This window comes from Danio rerio, chromosome 11, assembly GCF_052040795.2.
Source record: "Danio rerio strain M-AB ecotype USA chromosome 11, GRCz13ab, whole genome shotgun sequence".
Taxonomy (NCBI): Eukaryota; Metazoa; Chordata; class Actinopteri; order Cypriniformes; family Danionidae; genus Danio; species Danio rerio.
Window position 1 is genome coordinate 14688623 of NC_141031.1, and position 18405 is coordinate 14707027.

Sequence of the window (18405 nt, forward strand, 5' to 3'; positions counted from 1 at the left end):
TTATGGAGCCAAGACTAGCGAAATTTAGATGAATTGCAGTTTTAGTTACTTGCGTATTTGCTCCATGAAGGAGAGCGGGAGGTTACCTCTTAGCCACAACACAACGGAAATGCTCCCAACCCCTGGGGGTCATTGTTTACAGTGGAACCTCAATTACATTGAGACTCAATAAAAAATTCTTAAATTAAGTGATTGATCTTAATATGTGTAATCGATTTGTAAATGAATAATATTTTCCTATATTTCTCCTGCATCAGTTGCGCCTTTAAAGAGATGCTGTTTCCCAAGTGGCTTCTTTACACACAATCTGAGAGAAAGCAAGAATGGATATATTGGAGGTTGGGTGTGCTCAAACATTATTTTAACACAACCCAGCATAATAAAACATTCAGTAAAAACATTTTTATCACTTAAATATTGAGTATACATTTTAAGATTAATCTCATAGTACAAATACATTCAAGAAATGTACAAAATGATACATTATTATATGGGTTCCAGCACACATGAGAATGGGTTATGTGACCATTTTAATGTTGATGTATAATAAACATGGTTAAAGTAATGAACCAAACAATAATGTATTTCTTGAATGTAGAAAGTACAAACTAGAAAATGTAACATTTGAATCAAGTGGTCAAGTGAAATATTTGAGCCATATCACACTCATAGCAGTGTGATTTGGATGTATATTGGCACTGGTAGGAGGTGTGCGTTGGTTCTAATATCACACCATTAACAACATACAAACCATATCGCCCTGCTACGAGTGTAATATTGTGTCTATACAACAGTTTCACGACATGTTTGTGTATATAAAAATAAAATCAAAGTTTAAAAAATACTTTTTTTGAAACTTTTTCAAAAATCCTTTTGTGCGAGGAACTACTTTCTTCCACCATTGATTTACATCTGCAGCTGTCTGTCAGAACAGCAGAAACTGTTGTTAATTCACCAACGTCACTTTAAAGCTAGTATTTGAACGATTCACTTATAACGTCTTATAACGTTGAACTAACTTATAACGTCATTGTGTTGTTTTACGTCATTTTGCTTGCATTGTTATTGTTGTTGTATCGTGAGCTTAAGTTTGCTTTATTGATGTTATTCTGTTGGGGTGCTTTCTCACCTGCCTTATTTATTTCGGTTGAAGTGCTCTAGGGTTCATTTTCCCTCTTGGTGCGGTTTGTTTGGGCAGTTGTGAATGTAGCAATCGCACTCTATTGTGCACCAAAAACGGACCAAAACAGCGTACCGAGAGCTCCTTGAAGAGAAACTTTCAAACCAACTCTGAAGCGGTTCGTTTGTGGTGAGAATATGATTTGAACTAAAACAGACCCAACCTGTAATCTGATGCTGTGCAATTTTGAAAGTGGAGGAATATTTGTTGACAGCGCTATACCAACAGTTTTCAACAGAGATAAAGAGAGGGAAAAACCTTACTTGGTAATTCGTTGGTAATATCTCCAGAAGATGACCATGTCGCAATTTAGCTAAATTAATGTACGCCTTCTACTTGCGATGTGCCTTCAACGTTTGCAATGCATTAAAACATTGTTTTCCAGCTGCAGCCACGCTTAATTTTCTAAGTGTATAGTTTGTCTAAAGTGATGTAACTATATAGTAGACTATGAGCAGGGATACAATCAGTCAGAGCAGTCGTCCCTCCACAGTCAAAAGCGACATTTTGTGTCTGCCGGTTTGTTTACTTGCGGGAGTTCCATTGGCATTTTCCCGCACGTTAATTCTGTCCAATTAAAAAGCAGTTTAGGAAATACATTCAATAACATCTGGCCAATGAGTGATGTGGATTTTTTTCAGATGACTTCTTTTTGGTACTTTTCAAATAGTTTGGACCAAAGCAATCAGTGTTGTGTGAAAATACCATTTGTTACCCCTGGCCCAGACCAAATGAACCGAACCACAGATGTGAAAGCACCCTTAGTTTATGTATTGTTGTGAACTTCAATTTTCTACTGGGCCACTGTAAGTTTGCACCCAATACCAGAGATCACATTAAGAAACAGCAAACATTAACATTCTAAGAGTTGTCAAGTCTTTCTTCTCTCATTAATTCCTTAGTAAAGGTTTTAGTCTGTGTGACAGATGGTAGAATTAACTGAAATTATGGCATAGAAGTTACTTCATTTAATTTTTTGGAAGTATCATTCAGAATGTAATTGGGAGAAAAACTTAAAAGAGGCAAACGTCTTCAAAAGAGTCAAAGATCCATGAAGTATTTGAATTGGCTGAAAACACTTTAATCCTTTTTTTAATTTTGAGAAGGGGATCAGAGGTATCAGTGACCATATGTATCGCAATGAAGCGGCAAAGCAATTCATTTTTCAAACATTTGATTTTCAGCCTCTCTGTTTCTGTCTTTTGATGTCATGCATTTTGATGATTTATACGCACTTGTGTTCGTATTCAGATGTAAATTAAACTACTGGTGGTAACATTTTTGTATGTTTCACTTGACAGTAAGCATTTGAATTGTTTATTTTAGTTTAGCCAGATAACAGAAATGGCTAATAACACAATATATGAAAAAAGAAATAAGTTGTACTACTGAATTTGTTTGACTTCGGATTTGCTGCTGGTTGAACTTTTTGATTAATGACATCTTTTATTAGCATTAAATTAAGTAACGGTGGGCTGCTGCCCTTAAGGTGTCTCTATCCATTAAAACTCCTTTTCAGGCTCTATTCAGCTTGCATCTAGTTTAGTGTAGCTGCTGATTTATGGTCACCGCTGCAGTTTATGAACATTTAGCTCAGACAAATGATGTCTGTGTTCCATTTGCACCAGAATGAGATGCACAATCTGACTTATGAAAATCATACTGTGCATGTTTAATGAGAGTGCGGTACTTGGATGCCTGTGGGTAGTAGTTTTGTAGCCCACCTCTTTTTTTTATGTTGTGAAGGACAGATCCGCCTCAACTTGATGCGTTTATCATGGACAAAGCCCTGCTGGACTATGAGGTGTCCATTGATGCTGACTGCAAGTTACTGACAGTTGGTAAACCCTTTGCAATTGAAGGTGAGTAAAACCAATCATTTGTTTAGTTTGAGAATTTTAGTATGAAGAGTTATTTCACCCAAAATGAAAATTCTGTTTATGACTGCTCACCTTCATGTTGTTCTTTGAGATCTTTGTTCATTTTCAGAACACAAATTAAGATTTTTTTTTTTTTAGATTTTAGAAATTCGAGAGCTCCCTCATCCTCAATAAACCGCTATGGTTACATAGCGGGCGCAAAAGCATTAAGAGCGTGTCCAAATCCACTTTTATCTTAACGATGGAAAAATCCACTTTACGCCACTGCGCATGGTCTAACAGGGTTGAGTTTATTCTCTTAATGAGTTATAGGTGTGTTTTGAGAATAAACCAATCAGTCTCATCTCCCATTCCCTTTGAGAATCAGTTGCACTGTGCCATAGCGCATTTGCTATTTACATGGCGGATTTTGTAAGTGGAAAAACTAAACACTTCACTAATGAGAAAACAGTTAAACAGACCATCTGCAGTGCCGAGAATGAGAGAATGAGCATCCTCATTCTTTACTTTCACTATCATGGATAAGGAAACAGTGTTGTACGCACAGACATCCATTAGTCTATACAAAATTAATTTCAGTTGTTAAGCGCAAAGATTTGTTTCAAAAGTATTTTTAAATTAATTTCTAATTTTCAGCAAACAAATCAATTAACAATAACAACGAAGTGTGCTCAAACAACTGTTATATTCAAATATACATGTTATTCCCCATATAGTCTAAAACTTGACTGGTGGGCAAATCTAAGCTTGTTTTAACAAAAATAAATATGCATATAATAAATAATACTACTACTTATAATAACATTATACTAAAGCAAATTGTCATGAATAAACTGAAAAAGCCCCCCGAGATGAAGAAGGCATGAAAGTATGGTTTTCATTTTTATATAGTATATAAAATAATAATTTTTAATATTTTATTCCATTAATTCTTTTTAATTTGTAAAGCTATTTGCGTATTGCTTTATATCCTGTGTGTATTAAGCTATGTTTAAGCTAGGCGCACAACTAACGTGCTCTCCACTGGACTTCTGCGCTCCTCCTTTCAGCTGGTCTATTGTGCAGTCTTTTTTAGTTCCTCAAAATAACAATGTATCAGCAATGCGCCTTAACACACCTCCTTTTTAGACCAGAACATTTATGGGCGCACATATGATCGCAAATGCATTTGCTATTTAAACAGTGTGGTGCAAAACGTCAAAAGGACACTTGTGTCGAGCTGAAACTACAATTGCGTCACGCCTTGTGCTGCATTGCACTTGGTGTATAATAAGGCCCACAATGTGTAGGTTGAAAGCCTGGTTTATACTTCTGCGTCAAGTGACCGGCGTGACCCATGGCGCATGCAACGCGCGTTTTTGCGCTATTTGGCAGTGATGTGTAAATGTTCCTCTGTGTCGAGTTTCTTCGCTGCTGTTTTGTTTTCCTTAACACTTCCGGGATGTACAAGTGGCTCAAACTCGCTCATTTTGAGGCAGGAACCGGCGGACGTGCAACAACTTTAACCATGTGGTAAACACAGAACAAAACTTTCCATCCGGAGCTCTTTCACAGGACTCCACACGTGTAAACAATCGCTCCATCGGGCTCGCACCATTCACGCGGCTCTCATTCCCGCCCAGACTTGTCAGCGTTACCAAGCCAACCAATCACAGAGCTTGCTCTACGCGTCGTTGCAACGTGTAGTTACATTTTTTGAGAGGTGCACGTCAGTGACGCCGACGGCCACGGCGAAGGGCTATGCGTCAGCGCCGCAGCATACGCCGGCGTTTGACGCAGAAGTATAAATCAGCCTTAACTCTTTATGGCGTTGTGTTGTTCTCGGGCAACAACCCAGTTTTTTGGCCCATAAAATTCCTTTTAAATTTAAAATAAAATATTACAAAAAATGTCTAACAATAAGTTGACGATAGAAATTTGAGGTGGGTGTGGATTTGACCTGTTTTCTGGGACAAAAGAGCCATTCCTGGGACCATAGCCTGCTTGAGCACACTCCTGGCGAAATCTAAGATAGATTTAACTTTTTAACATTGAAATATATTAATATAAATATATGTGTGATATGCTTGGATATGTGAAGAAGCATATTTGATTGAGAAGATACTATGTTTTTATCTGCTAAAATGCTATGTTTTAATTTGTTACCATTTATGGCTGGTGTTTGATGATATATTACTTGTTGATATTGTATATGTTAAATTGAAAAAAAACTTTTCTAGTGTATATATATATATATATATATATATATATATATATATATATATATATATATATATATATATATATATATATATATATATATATATGGCTTGTTTATACCTCTTTTCACACGTAATAATATAAAGAAAACCTTGATGTTTTTGTGCCCTAATAGCACATTGTTGAGGCAATAAACCAAATTGTGGTGGGGGGCAAGGGCGGAGCACATTTTTATGATGGATTTATTATAAGGGACCCCCAAACACCCACAATAAGGGTAAAATGTTTTTTCCTCCTAGAACAAAAATTCATGCTATGGGTCAAAATAGCTCTTACATCCAATGTTTTTTATAATAATAATTCTTTTATTAATAACAATTTATTTTTTGGACACTCAAAGCTCTTTACACATTTTTTTGGGGTGAATCTCCTCATCCACCACCAGTGTGCAGCATCCACCTAGATGACGTGATGGCAGCCATATTGCTGGTGTGCGAAAACCTTTACCACACACCAGCTGGTTGGTGGAGAGAAGACAGAGTGATGAAGCGAATTATGATATGGAGATGGTTAGGAGGCTATGAAGGCAGACGCCAGTGGCCAAATTTAGTCAGGATGCCGGGGTTAAACCCCTTTTCTTTTTCGAAGGACATCCTGGGATTTTTTTTAATAACCACAGACACCTCGGTTTAACTTCTCATTCAAAAAATAGCATTTACTGAGCAGTTTACAATTCCCATCAGTTTAGTGGAATGTTAGGACCCATGCAGACTACAGGTTGAGTGCCCCCTGTTGGTCTCACAGCAATCTAGCTTTCCCATGTGGTCTTTCATCTAGGTACTGACCTGCTTAGCTTGAGTGAGCGACCATGAGAGAGCTACAGTAGCTGCAGCAGTGTTGTGTTCCTATTTTTGATAGTGATTATTTATGTAGCTCCATGGTCCTGTAGGTTAAAACATTTAAGTCCACTGTATGTCCACATATGTGGAATGACAATAAAGCTTGACTTGACTTGAAGCTCAAACTCTAGAAAAGGAACCAAATTAATTGTCAAGTGACTTTGGTGATTAAAGGAAGCGCCAAAGCATTATCGATTCATAAAAAGCTCCAAGTACACTTGTGCGCTAAAAAACTATTAAACATTGGGTGTTTCGCAATACCAAGAAAAAAAAGAGCATACTCACATGGACACCAGTCCTGCTAAGCTACCTCCAAAAATAACCCAGGAAGACTGTTAGAAAGGAGAATTTGTACTGTGAAAAGGGATGCTGGAATCTTCCTGTTGGTCACATGACCTTAACAAGTTTTATCTAAACATAAATAAAAAAATCTATGAATGAAGTCCCTTTATTCATCAGGAAGAAACCCACGCCAACACGGAGAGAACATGTAAACTCCACACAAAAATTGCAACTGACACAGCTGAGGCTCAAACCAGCCACCTTCTTGCTGTGAGGCGACAGCACTACCCACTGCGCCACCATGCCACCCCCTGTTTGTTTTTTTATATATTTATTTTATCTATAAATGTTTGTATTATTTTATTAATTTATTTTATTTGCAATAATTTTTATATTTTATTTTATTTATTTATTTATTTTTATCTATAAATGTTTCTATTATGGTGACGTGCAATAGGTAGTGCTGTCTCCTCACAGCAAGTAGGTTGCTTGTTCGAGCCTCGGCTGGGTCAGTTGGTGTTTCTGTATAGAGTTTGCATGTTCTCTCCATGTCCGCCTGGGTTTCCTCCGGGTGCTCCGGTTTCCCTCACAAGTCCAAAGACATGCAGTACAGGTGAATTGGGTAAGCTAAAATTGTCTGTAATGTTTATGTGGGAATGAGTGTGTATAGGTGTTTCCCAGTGATGGGTTGCGGCTGGAGGGGCATCCGCTGCATAAAACATATGCCAGATAAGATGGCCGTTCATTCTGCTGAAAAGAAAATGAATGAATGTTTGTATTATTTAATTAATTAATTAATTTATTATTAATTTATTTTTTATTATTAATTAATTTATTATTAATATATTTTTTATATAATTTATTATTAATATATTATTTATTAATTTATTAGTTTAATTAATTAATTTGTATATTTATTTAATTATTTATTTTTATCTATAAATGTTTGTATAATTTATTTATTTGTTTGTTTATTTATTTAAATCTATAAATGTTTGTTTTATTTCATTTATTGAAATCTGTAAATGTTTGTTTTAGTTTTTATTTATTTATTCATTCATTCTTTCATTGTTTTTCGACTTATTCCCTTAATTATTAGTCCCTTATTAATTAGGGGTCGCCACAGCGGAATGAACCGCCGACTTATCCAGCATATGTTTTCCATAGTGGCTGCCCTTCCAGCTGCAAACCAGTTCAGGGAAACGTCCATACACACTCATTCACCCACATACACTATGGCCAATTTAGTTTATTCAATTCACCTGTACCACATATCTTTGGACTTTGGGGGAAACCGGAGCCCCAGGAAGAAACCCACACGAACACAGGGAGAACATGCAAACTCCACACAGAAATGCCAACTGACCCAGTTGGAACTTGAACCAGTGCCTTTCTTGCTGTGAGGTGACAGTGATAACCATTGAGCCACAGTGTCACCCCCCACTGTGTTTAAAAATATGTTGTTGTTTTTTTAATCCTAAAAATTAATATGTTTATTCACTGACCATTATGACTGCAATCGGGACTGCCATAAGGAGGTAGACACTATCCTTGAGGGGAATTATGAGAATAAAGAGGGACAAATTGAGTAGAAATTTAAAAACTTTATATTTGCATATTTTGACACGGGAAGAAAAAGTAAGAAGTTAACTTGGCAGAGATCTCTCCTGCTGTCATGCATTTTAGAGGCGAAAGCCAATTTAAATGCAAACCTGGACTGTTTTTCTGAGCTGCCTACAGGAAGCACAGATCTTTCCTGAAGGCGCCACTGAAAGGTGTGCTGGAGGAAAGAGAGAGAATCGCTCAATAAAGTAACTGGTCCAGTCTATGATATTTTCATTTCCCAAGCCTAAGCCTCAGAAGGGTGTCTGGGCTAATTGAGCTCGTGCCCTTCCTGTGTTATGTTAATTACCATATGACTGTTGTCTTATGTCTCGTGTCTATTCATTCCCTCCCAGCAGGTTTAATACTTCTGTGTCCGTGACAGACGATGCTATGCATGTTTTATTAACAGATTAATAAGCATGGTCTCATGCATCAGACGTAATTTAACAGACAGGTCTTGTCCTTCCGTTCTGGCCCTAAAATGGTGTTAAATTATCTCTCACACTCCAGGAATTTCTCTTCATTTTTGATTGCAGACAGACACTGAAGATATATTCAATCTCATTTACAACTTAACTAAATTCTTTTCTATAATAATAACAACAATGATAAGGTTTTAAGGAAGATTTGACTTGCTAATTTTAAACAAAAAGTATAAGTATTGTGTTTATTAAATAAAATATCAGCTAAAATGTAATAGTTTATATAGTAAAATATGTATAATTATAATTATTTTGCATTTAGTATAATTAAAATATTTGATTTAATTCAGTCATTTACTCATCTAAACTTTAGTCTTCCATTGACCCATCTGGCTAAAAATTCAATTCAGCTTTATTTGTATAGCGCTTTTACAATGTCGATTGTATCAAAGCAGCTTCACGTAAATGATCATAGTAACTGGATCAGGGTAGTTCAGTTTTTAGTGTTTAAGTTTAGTTCAGTTTAGCTCAGTTCAGTTTGGATTAAAATTATTACTGAGAGTCCAAACACTGAAGAGCAAATTCATCGATGCGTAGCTCCACCGATCCTGAACCATGCAAGCCAGTGGCGACAGTGGAGAGGGAAAAAAAACTTCACCGATAGGAGAGTAAAGAAAAAAACCTTAAGAGAAACCAGACTCAGTTCGGCACAACCATTTTAATTTCTCCACTGGCCAAAAGTCTTGTGCAGAGCTGCAGTCTCAGTGGTGGAGGCTGGAAGCTGGCCTCAGCGAAGACTCGTCTGTCCCTGGACCGTCATTGGAATCAGTCTCATGCTCTCCACTCCCCCATGACCACCAGCGCAACAGAAGCTCAGGATACAACCTGGTCCCGGATATGGACACCTTGAGATCATCTCGATGATCCATTTCCACCTGGGGATGAGTATCTCCAGGTGGAAATGGAGAAAAAAAGAAAATAATTAGCATAGCTGCTGTTCATAGTGTATATAAACAAGATGCAGAAACTTGTGTGGAAACCGCTAAGTGTATGCTTTACTAAACAGATAGGTCTTTAATCTAGTTTTGAACTGAGTATGTCCTGGATGTTATCAGGAAGGCTATTCCAGAGTAGGAGCCATAAAGGAGAGGGCTTGACCTCCTTTACTCAACTTTGCTATTCTAGGTACTAACAGAAGCCCTGAGTTTTGAGATCTTAAAGAGCGAGTTGGATTGTAGCGAGACAGAAGGTTGGTTAGATAAACAGGAGCTAGATTATTTAGAGCTAAATTTAAAATAAATAATAAATTTAAATTAATTAATTTAAATAAATTTAGAGTTAAAATGACTCCTTCTTTTTAAAATTGTCTAAAGTGTTAAGACTTTCTAACAGCTTACCAGTAATTTACTGTAAATCAATTACAGCAAAAAAAAAAAAACATTTAATTACATTACATTTAAAGCACCATTTATCCCTCTGTTTATGTATTTCCAGTATTGTATGTATTTATTTACTGCAAAATAAACAGCAATTTTCACAATGCAAATTTAAAATACAGTAATATACTGCATAACTGTCATACAGTAAAATACAGTTCATATTACAGTTAAATGCTGTGTCATTTACAAAAATCGTAAACAATATAATGCTGAATATACCTAGCAGCATTTATGAAAAACTTCAATAGATTTTGATAACAATTTACAATAAGGTTCTTTTTATGCTAATGTATTTACTAACATGTACAAAACAATGAATGCATAAGCTTTGTTAACAACAGTTAATGTAAATAATGTCATTTATTTTGCGTAACTAACAAAATAATTACCTAAATAACTAACTAACGATGCGCAAAGCAGTGGCGCAGTAGGTAGTGCTGTCGCCTCACAGCAAGAAGGTCACTGGGTCACTGGTTCGAACCTTGGCTCAGTTGGCATTTCTGTGTGGAGTTTGCATGTTCTCCCTGCATTCACGTGGGTTTCCTCAGTCCAAAGACATGCGGTACAGGTGAATTGGGTAGGCTAAACAACAATACTTAGGTGAGCTGTGGTGTTGACACAAAGCTCAGTTGGTAATAATGGACCCAAAGTGTGCCAAGAAAATATTTCCGACACACACCACCACCACCAGCTTCAACTGTTGATACAAGACAGGATGGATCCATGCTTTCATGTTGTTGACGCCAAATTCTGACTATACCATCCGAATGTTGCAGCAGAAATGGATAGTCATCAGACCAGGCAAGGTTTTTCCAATCTACTATTGCCCAATGTTGGTGAGCCTGTGCAAATTGTAGCCTCAGTATTCTGTTCTTAGCAGACAGGAGTGGTACCCGTCGTGGTCTTCTGCTGCTGTAGCGCATCTGCCTCAAGTTTAGACGTGTTGTGTATTCAGAGATGCTCTTTTGCATACCTCGGTTGTAACGAGTGGTTATTTGAATTTGTGTTGCCTTTCTATCAGCTCGAACCAGTCTGGTCATTCTCCTCTGACCTCTGGCATCAACAGGGCATTTGCACCCACAGAACTGTTGCTCACTGGATATTTTCTCTTTTTCAAACCATTTTGTGTAAACCTTAGAGATGGTTGCGCTTAAAAATCTCAGTAGATCAGCAGTTTCTCAAATTTTTTAAATACCAGCCCATCTGCCACCAACAACCTTGCCATGTTTATTCACTTAAATCACCTTTCTTCTACATTCTGATCTTGATCTGATTATCTTGATCATGTCTGCATTCTTAAATGTATTAGGTTGCATTCATGTGATTGGCTGATTAGAAATTTGTGTTAACGATCAGCTGAACAGGTGTACCTAATAAAGTGGCCGGTGAGTGTGTTTGCAAGTATTCTTCATTACTAACATTAACTAATAAAACCACATGCTATTCTTTTTTACTTATATTCTAATGCATTTTCAGTTATAAAATATATATGAAATGTTGTATATTTGAATAAATTGATATAAATGTTACTTAAGCTATAATTATGATCAGACGCTTCACATGATTTATTTTAGTCAAACAGTTAAAATAAGTTAAAGTATGAAATTAAAGCTTTAGCTTTGGAATTACCAAAAGTACATGTTTTTTTTTTAAAGGCGTGACATTTTACTTCATTATATTATCTACAAAAACAGCTTTTAATTACTATAAAGTACTGTACAATATATAATGCACCCAATTAAGCTAAGTGCTCTTTTTATTAGGGGTTAATTACAACAGGCATATAGTGAATAAAAGGCTCTAATAAAGTTCTGTTTTAGCACCTGATTTGTTTATGAGTTGCTAATGGATAAGCAGCTGAAATGCAGACCAACAGTGGTGCAAGGATTTTTTGAATTCACCCCTGTTTATTTGTGTGTGTACATGATGCAGCTTGGCAGTGATGAAATGCGTAGATGTCAGCATTTGAATATCTGTGATCTGTCAGCCACTGAGGGACCAGTGGGGGCTGCTGAGTGACAGATTTACTGCAGAGAGCTTGAAAAAGCAGGCCACTGACTGGTCCTATAGTATTGTATTCGATCTTTATATAGTTGATATTTCCTTATATTTTAGCCTACTCATAATTTCTCCATATCCAGTCTGACCTTCTATTGGCCAACTGTGCTAAATCAGTAATTGAGGTTCAGTGTAATCAGACCCCTCTGGGCTCTTACAGGAATTCCTGTCTTTGGTAATTATCATAAGCCTGTCATCAAATTTCTTATGTCAATTCATCGCCTGTGTGTGTTGATTGGAAAAAATTCAAGCCTGTCTTCCACTAGGAACAGATGATTGGAGATGGGTGATGTGCAGTGGTTGGAAAAAGAGAGAGAACTTATCACCTCAAATACAATGGCTAGAAACAACAAGGTCAAATCAAGAAAAAGATTTACATATATCAAATGTAACAAACAAAAAATCAACTCCTAAAATAATCCTATGCTAATCTGAAAAAAAGAAAAACAAACATCGATATGCATACAGTAACTCCCTTCACTGTCATAAACAGGAGATAACTAATTCAAAACAAATTGGCACCCACCTTCCTACTTAATCCTCAAAATAAAAATAAACAAACAAATCAACCAGACTTCTCTTTGGGGAAATTGTTAGATATTAACAAGAAAATCACTAATAGTAGAAGTTTCTTCTATAGCCTCAACACACATAAGCCATTTAATCTAAATGAAATGTTTAACGTTCTAGTAAACAACAGGTTTAGATGTGAAGAAGAGCTTAGCCGCTGCACTAGCCACCACCAACTGGTTGGTGAAAAACAACATAAATCACATTGTGCTCACCAAAGATACGTCTCTGGATGTAACAATTAAACTTATACAAACAAAAATAATAAGAAAGTTTTACAGAAAAACAGAAACAAATATTATTCCCAACAATTCCCCTATAAACAGAATGAAATTACATTTACACACAAAACTAATATTAATTCTAAAAAGTAAAGCATAACAACAGTACAATTTTTTTTTTTTTTGCTTATTTCATTCATACATTAATATTTTTTTTCGGCTTAGTCCTTTTATTAATCAGGGGTTGCCACAGTGGAATGAACCGCCAACTTATCCAGCACATGTTTTACGCAGCAGATGCCCTTCCACCTGCAACCTATCACTGGGAAATATCCATACACACTCATTCACACACATACACTACCAACAATTTTAGCTTACGCAATTCACTTATACCACATGTAATTGTACTGTGGGACAAACCGAAACACCCGGAGGAAACCCCCATGGCAACAAGGGAAAAACATGCTTGCTGTGAGGCGGTTGTGCTACCCACTGCGCCACTGTGCTGCCCTTCTTGCTTATTTGTTTTAGCATAAAAATATATGGTACTTTTTACACCAAAAGTGAAATGAAATGACTAAAACCTTCTAAAGCCTGATGGAAATGCAAATTCACATCTGTACAGCTGAGGGAACACCTCAAACAAACCTTTCAGCTGTGCTGCCTTTTTGGATTATTGTACATGAAGAAAGGAAAAGAAAGTTAATAGCTTTAACTTTAATAATTCAGCAAGGAATTTTCAGATTTGCATTTTACACTTTTTATTCATTACAACCCCTTCAGACTGGAATTATGATGAAGTATTAGGAAAAAATAAAAGTAAAAGTACATTTTCTCCAATCTTGAGGCTTCCAAAAATAAAAACTAAATTAAAATAATAAAAATGTCAACATTTATTTGTGTCTTTTTTAATGGACATAAGGTCAGCACAGTTAAACTGCAAAAATAATATACCAACATGAAATTAACAATGACGTCATACAAATTGTTGGTCTTTTTGAAGGGTACAAACTTATGACACAAGTGAAAAATATTTTATGTCATATATATGATATGTTCCCTGCTTAATCTCCACAGAGGAATGAATTGGTTTTACCAGCAAACGCTCTTCCTGCCACAACCCAGCAGAGTACACAAACTCATATAAAGAAACACTCAGTTCTGAAAAACACCCATACACTCGCTCATTCATACACCACGGCCAAATTTGTTCATCCAGTTAACCCATACTCTTGGGCTGTAGAAAAACCTACACCTGGAGAATACCTACATGAACACAGGGAAAACATAAATGCCTCCCAGTCCAGCTAGGACTTGAACCATCAAACTGCAGACATTTTTAAATGAAATCCTAATTGAAAACATGCAATTCTACAATCTACTAATTGGAGTTCATCTGTGGTAAATTCAGTTGATTAACTATGATTTGAAAAGGCATACACCTGTCTATATAAGGTCCCAGGGTTGACAGTGCATGTCAAAGCAAACTAAGCATGAAGACAAAGGAATTGTCTGTAGATCTCCGAGACAGGATTGTCTTAAGGCACAAGGCTGGGTAAGGTTTTAGAAAAATTTCTGCTGCCCTGAAAGTTCCAGTGAGGACAGTGGCCTCCATCATCCATAAGTGGAAGATATTTGGAACCACCAGGACTTGTCCTACAGCTGGTTGGCCATCTAAGCTGAGTGATCAAGGGAGAAGGGCCTTAGTCAGGGAGGTGATCAATAACCCGATGTTTACTCTGTCTGAGCTCCAGTGTTCTTCTGTGAATAGAGGAGAACCTTACAGATGGACAACCATCTCTGCAGCAATCTACCAATCAGGCCTGTATGGTAGAGCGGCCAGACGGAGGCCACTACTGCCTATAATTTGCCAAAAGGCATCTGAAGGACTCTCAGACTATAAGAAATAAAATTCTCTGGTCTAATGAGACTAAACTGGAACTCTTTGGAATGAATGCCAGGCGTTACATTTGGAGAAAACCAGGCACCACTCATCACCATGCTAATATAATCCCTACAGTAAAGCAAGGTGGTGGCAGCATCATGCTGTGGGGATGTTTTTCAGCAGCAGGAACTGGAAGACTTGTCAGGATAGAGGGAAATATGAATGCAGCAATGTACAGAGACATCCTGAATGAAAACCTGCTTCCGTGTGCTCTTGACCTGGGGCGACGGTTCATCTTCCATCGGGACAATAACCCAAAGCACACTGCCAAAATATCAATTGCGTGCCTTCACAACAACTCGGTGAATGTCCTTGAGTATCCCAGCCAGAGCCCAGATCTAAATCCTATTCAACATCTCTGGAGAGATCTGAAAATAGCTGTACACCGTCGCTTCCCATCCTGCCTGATAGAGCTTAAGAGGTAATGCATAGAGGAATGGGCAAAAATTCCCAAAGGCTGGTGTGCCAAGCTAGTGGCATCATATTCAAAAAGACTGAGGCTGTAATTGCTGTCAAAGGTGCATCAACAAAGTATTGAGCAAAGGCTGTGAATACTTAAGTACATATGGTTTTTCAGATGTTTTATATTTGAATGAATTTGGAACAATTTCAAAAAACCTTTTTCACATTATCATTATAGGGTATTGTGTTTAGAATTTTGAGAAAATAAATGAAGTTAATCCATTTTGGAATACGGATGTAACATAAAAAAATGTGGAAAAAGTGAAGTGCTATGAATACTTTTCAGATGCACTGTATGTACAGTATGTATGTATGTATGTATGTATGTATGTATGTATCTATGTGAAACAATAATTTTCTTTTTTGGGTGAAATAATACTTTCAGATTTGTGACCTTTATAGTACTCAGCAAGCAGTTTTATTCACAAAGTCTGATTTCCATGTAAGATGGGAGATGGCATTACAATAATCCTTTATTTTACTTGACAGACAGCCCCAGCTTAGCATGTTGTGGTAACTCTAAGATTAGCGTGCTTCAGATATTATTTATTGACTTAACTAATATGTATTTTGTTTGTCCTCTATTTATTTAGGAATAAATGGTTAGAAACTCTATAAATGGTTCAGAAAGAGGCAGTATAATAGACCTTTGTAGCACATTCTTTTTTTTCTGTTTGTGGTGTTTGATGAATTGCAGTAATGAAGTGATTTTATTTCCCCCTTAGGCTACGGGATCGGTCTTCCCCAGAACTCACCTCTAACCTCCAACATATCTGAATTCGTCAGCCGTTACAAGTCAGACGGCTACATGGACATGCTGCATGACAAGTGGTACAAGGTGGTGCCGTGCGGAAAGAGAGTTTTTGCTGTTACCGAGGTGAGCAGGAAACTCAGGAGTGTGTAAGTGTGCAAGAAATCTTCAGTGACCCAAAACAAAATTGGAAAACTTGGTTTCAATATTAACAAATTAATAAATATTTATTGCATAATTCCTATATCAGCTCAATCCCTTTTACCGGATTAGATGCATGTAATTAGTTCATGGATGGGGGTAGCACTTTTCCATCTCATACATTAGAGCGGTTTGAGGGTGTTAGCCAAGCTTCTACATGTAGTTCTGTGCATTTGAGTTGATTTCATTTTGCAGTTGAAATATGTTACGTTTAGATTTAATCCAGACCTAGATGCTTATTAAGTTGTGCAGTGAATAAAATATTGCATTATGCGCAAAGAAATGTTGTATTTTATAATTGAATGCTCAATATCCTACTTATGACAAATCTATTATCAAATAAATAATTGTAAATTAATCTAAAATAAAATTCAGCTCTTTGAAGCAAATAAAAAAAAAACTTTAAGAGGCATTTTATGTCTGTATGTCACTGTTAATTGATATATTAAATAAGGTCAATCTAGACATTATGTTTTAAAGGGCACCTATTTTACCTTTTTTATTAGATAAAAGATAAGACTTTTGTGTCTTCGGAATGTGCCTGTAAAGTTTCAGCTCAAAATACCCATCAGATTATTTATTATATAATGTAGAATTTTCCCAGTTTGGTGTCTGAGGGCAATGTAGCTGTTTTTATAGCCTGTGGCTGTAAATCCAAGTAAGCTGCTTCTCCCCACCCGCCGCTCCGTCGTGCACGTCTGCTTCTCATGCGTTATGTCAGAAAAACAGCCATCAGTGTTAGGTCCCATTTATTTTTTGCTCATGTGATCAAATCTGTTTTATGACAGTGTAAACATGAAAAAAAATTCATGCATTCGGATATTTAGAGATCGGTTTCAGGCCTCCTTCATATGTGGAAATAAATTAGATATGAATTGGCACATGTGACAATGCAACTATCATGTAAACAGGCACATCGGATTCATTGAGGCATTTCGTTTTGTACGTCATTAAACTCGGGACAATGTTGTACTTTTCTGCGGGTTAATGACATAAAAAGAAGAGCATGTGTGGAGACGCCAACGAGGTAAACAACAACAACAGAGGAAACACAGAGGAGGAAAGTGGTCAGTCACCGCAATTTGCTTCTACCAGACCCGAGATCTCTCTCGTACCCGCAAATTCCTCTGAATGGTAAAGGACACCATATATAAACCATAGGCTCAAGCTACGATGACGGACCTTTCCCTCTTCCTCTGCCTTAAAATCATTTTAAAGCTGGGTGAACTTCACATTTCGTAGAGCTAAAAGCAAGACAATTTCTTCCATCGTGGCTAGTGCAAATGCTACAACCCACCTTTACGCATGCGTGATATCATAAATTGTATGGCAACTGTAAACACATGAATCGGATATGGGTCACAATTAAAAGAACGTGTAAATGGACTGACAAAAAAATTGGATATAGGCAACAAATTGGAATTGGGCATCAAGACCTGACAGTGTAAATGAGTTTAAGTTTATTCAAGTCTTTCTGAAATGAAGAGTCTCACACAAATGTCGTTTCCTGTATACACACAAACACATATACACGTTTACTGATACCATGTGGCCGTGGTGATTATAGCAGTTAAGAATTCCATTGCAATTTTCCTCTCTTTATTACAAACATGCACTGTTTTATAAACATTTTAAACTTATCAAATTAATTATTGAGGTGCAGCTGTAACAGATGTTTTAATCTCAGTTTCTTAGGAAAAATAAAAAAATGTTCCATTGACGTGTATACATGTTATTATGAAGACTATTGTAAACTTTAAGACTATTTAAGACCTATTTTAACGTCAGTTAATTTAAGAAAAAGACTTGTGCGTATCACACTTTCCTTTGTCTAGTGTGGGGAAAATGAGGTTCCTTCCACGTAAAAAAAAATGCAATAGTATTTTAGAGTAAATATTATAGTGTTTTTGAACCATAATATAGTAAAGTGTGTAATACTTTATATATATATATATATATATATATATATATATATATATATATATATATATATATATATATATATATATATATATATATATATATATATATATATTTAACACTTTCTTAATGGTTGCTGCATACTATAGCATGCTATAGTGAACTGCTAAACATAAAAAATACTGTGGTATACAATACTAGTATAATATACTCTATAGCGGGTCGCACATCGGATGCACCACTCAGCAACACGCATATGACAGTTAAAAGTAACCAGAGAAGGCAAAAGTACACACATCCTTTACTCAAGTAGAAGTACAGATACGCATGTTTAAAACGATTCTGGTAAAATTTGAAGTATTGACTAC

General features: G+C 36.4%; 2 protein-coding genes across 7 annotated transcripts in view; one reads left to right on the forward strand and one right to left on the reverse strand.

Moving 5' to 3' along the window:
- Positions 1-18405, forward strand: part of grin3bb (glutamate receptor, ionotropic, N-methyl-D-aspartate 3Bb) — a 195793-nt gene that overhangs the window by 162644 nt on the left and 14744 nt on the right. For all 5 annotated transcript variants that reach the window (XM_087273482.1, XM_087273481.1, XM_087273484.1 and 2 more), the window contains exons 5-6: positions 2927-3042; positions 15891-16042. In XM_087273482.1, coding sequence (XP_087129608.1) covers positions 2927-3042; positions 15891-16042 — 268 coding nt within the window. The remainder of the gene's footprint in view (positions 1-2926; positions 3043-15890; positions 16043-18405) is intronic.
- Positions 1-18405, reverse strand: part of LOC147834763 (uncharacterized) — a 64812-nt gene that overhangs the window by 26802 nt on the left and 19605 nt on the right. The gene's annotated exons all lie outside the window — the stretch shown is intronic.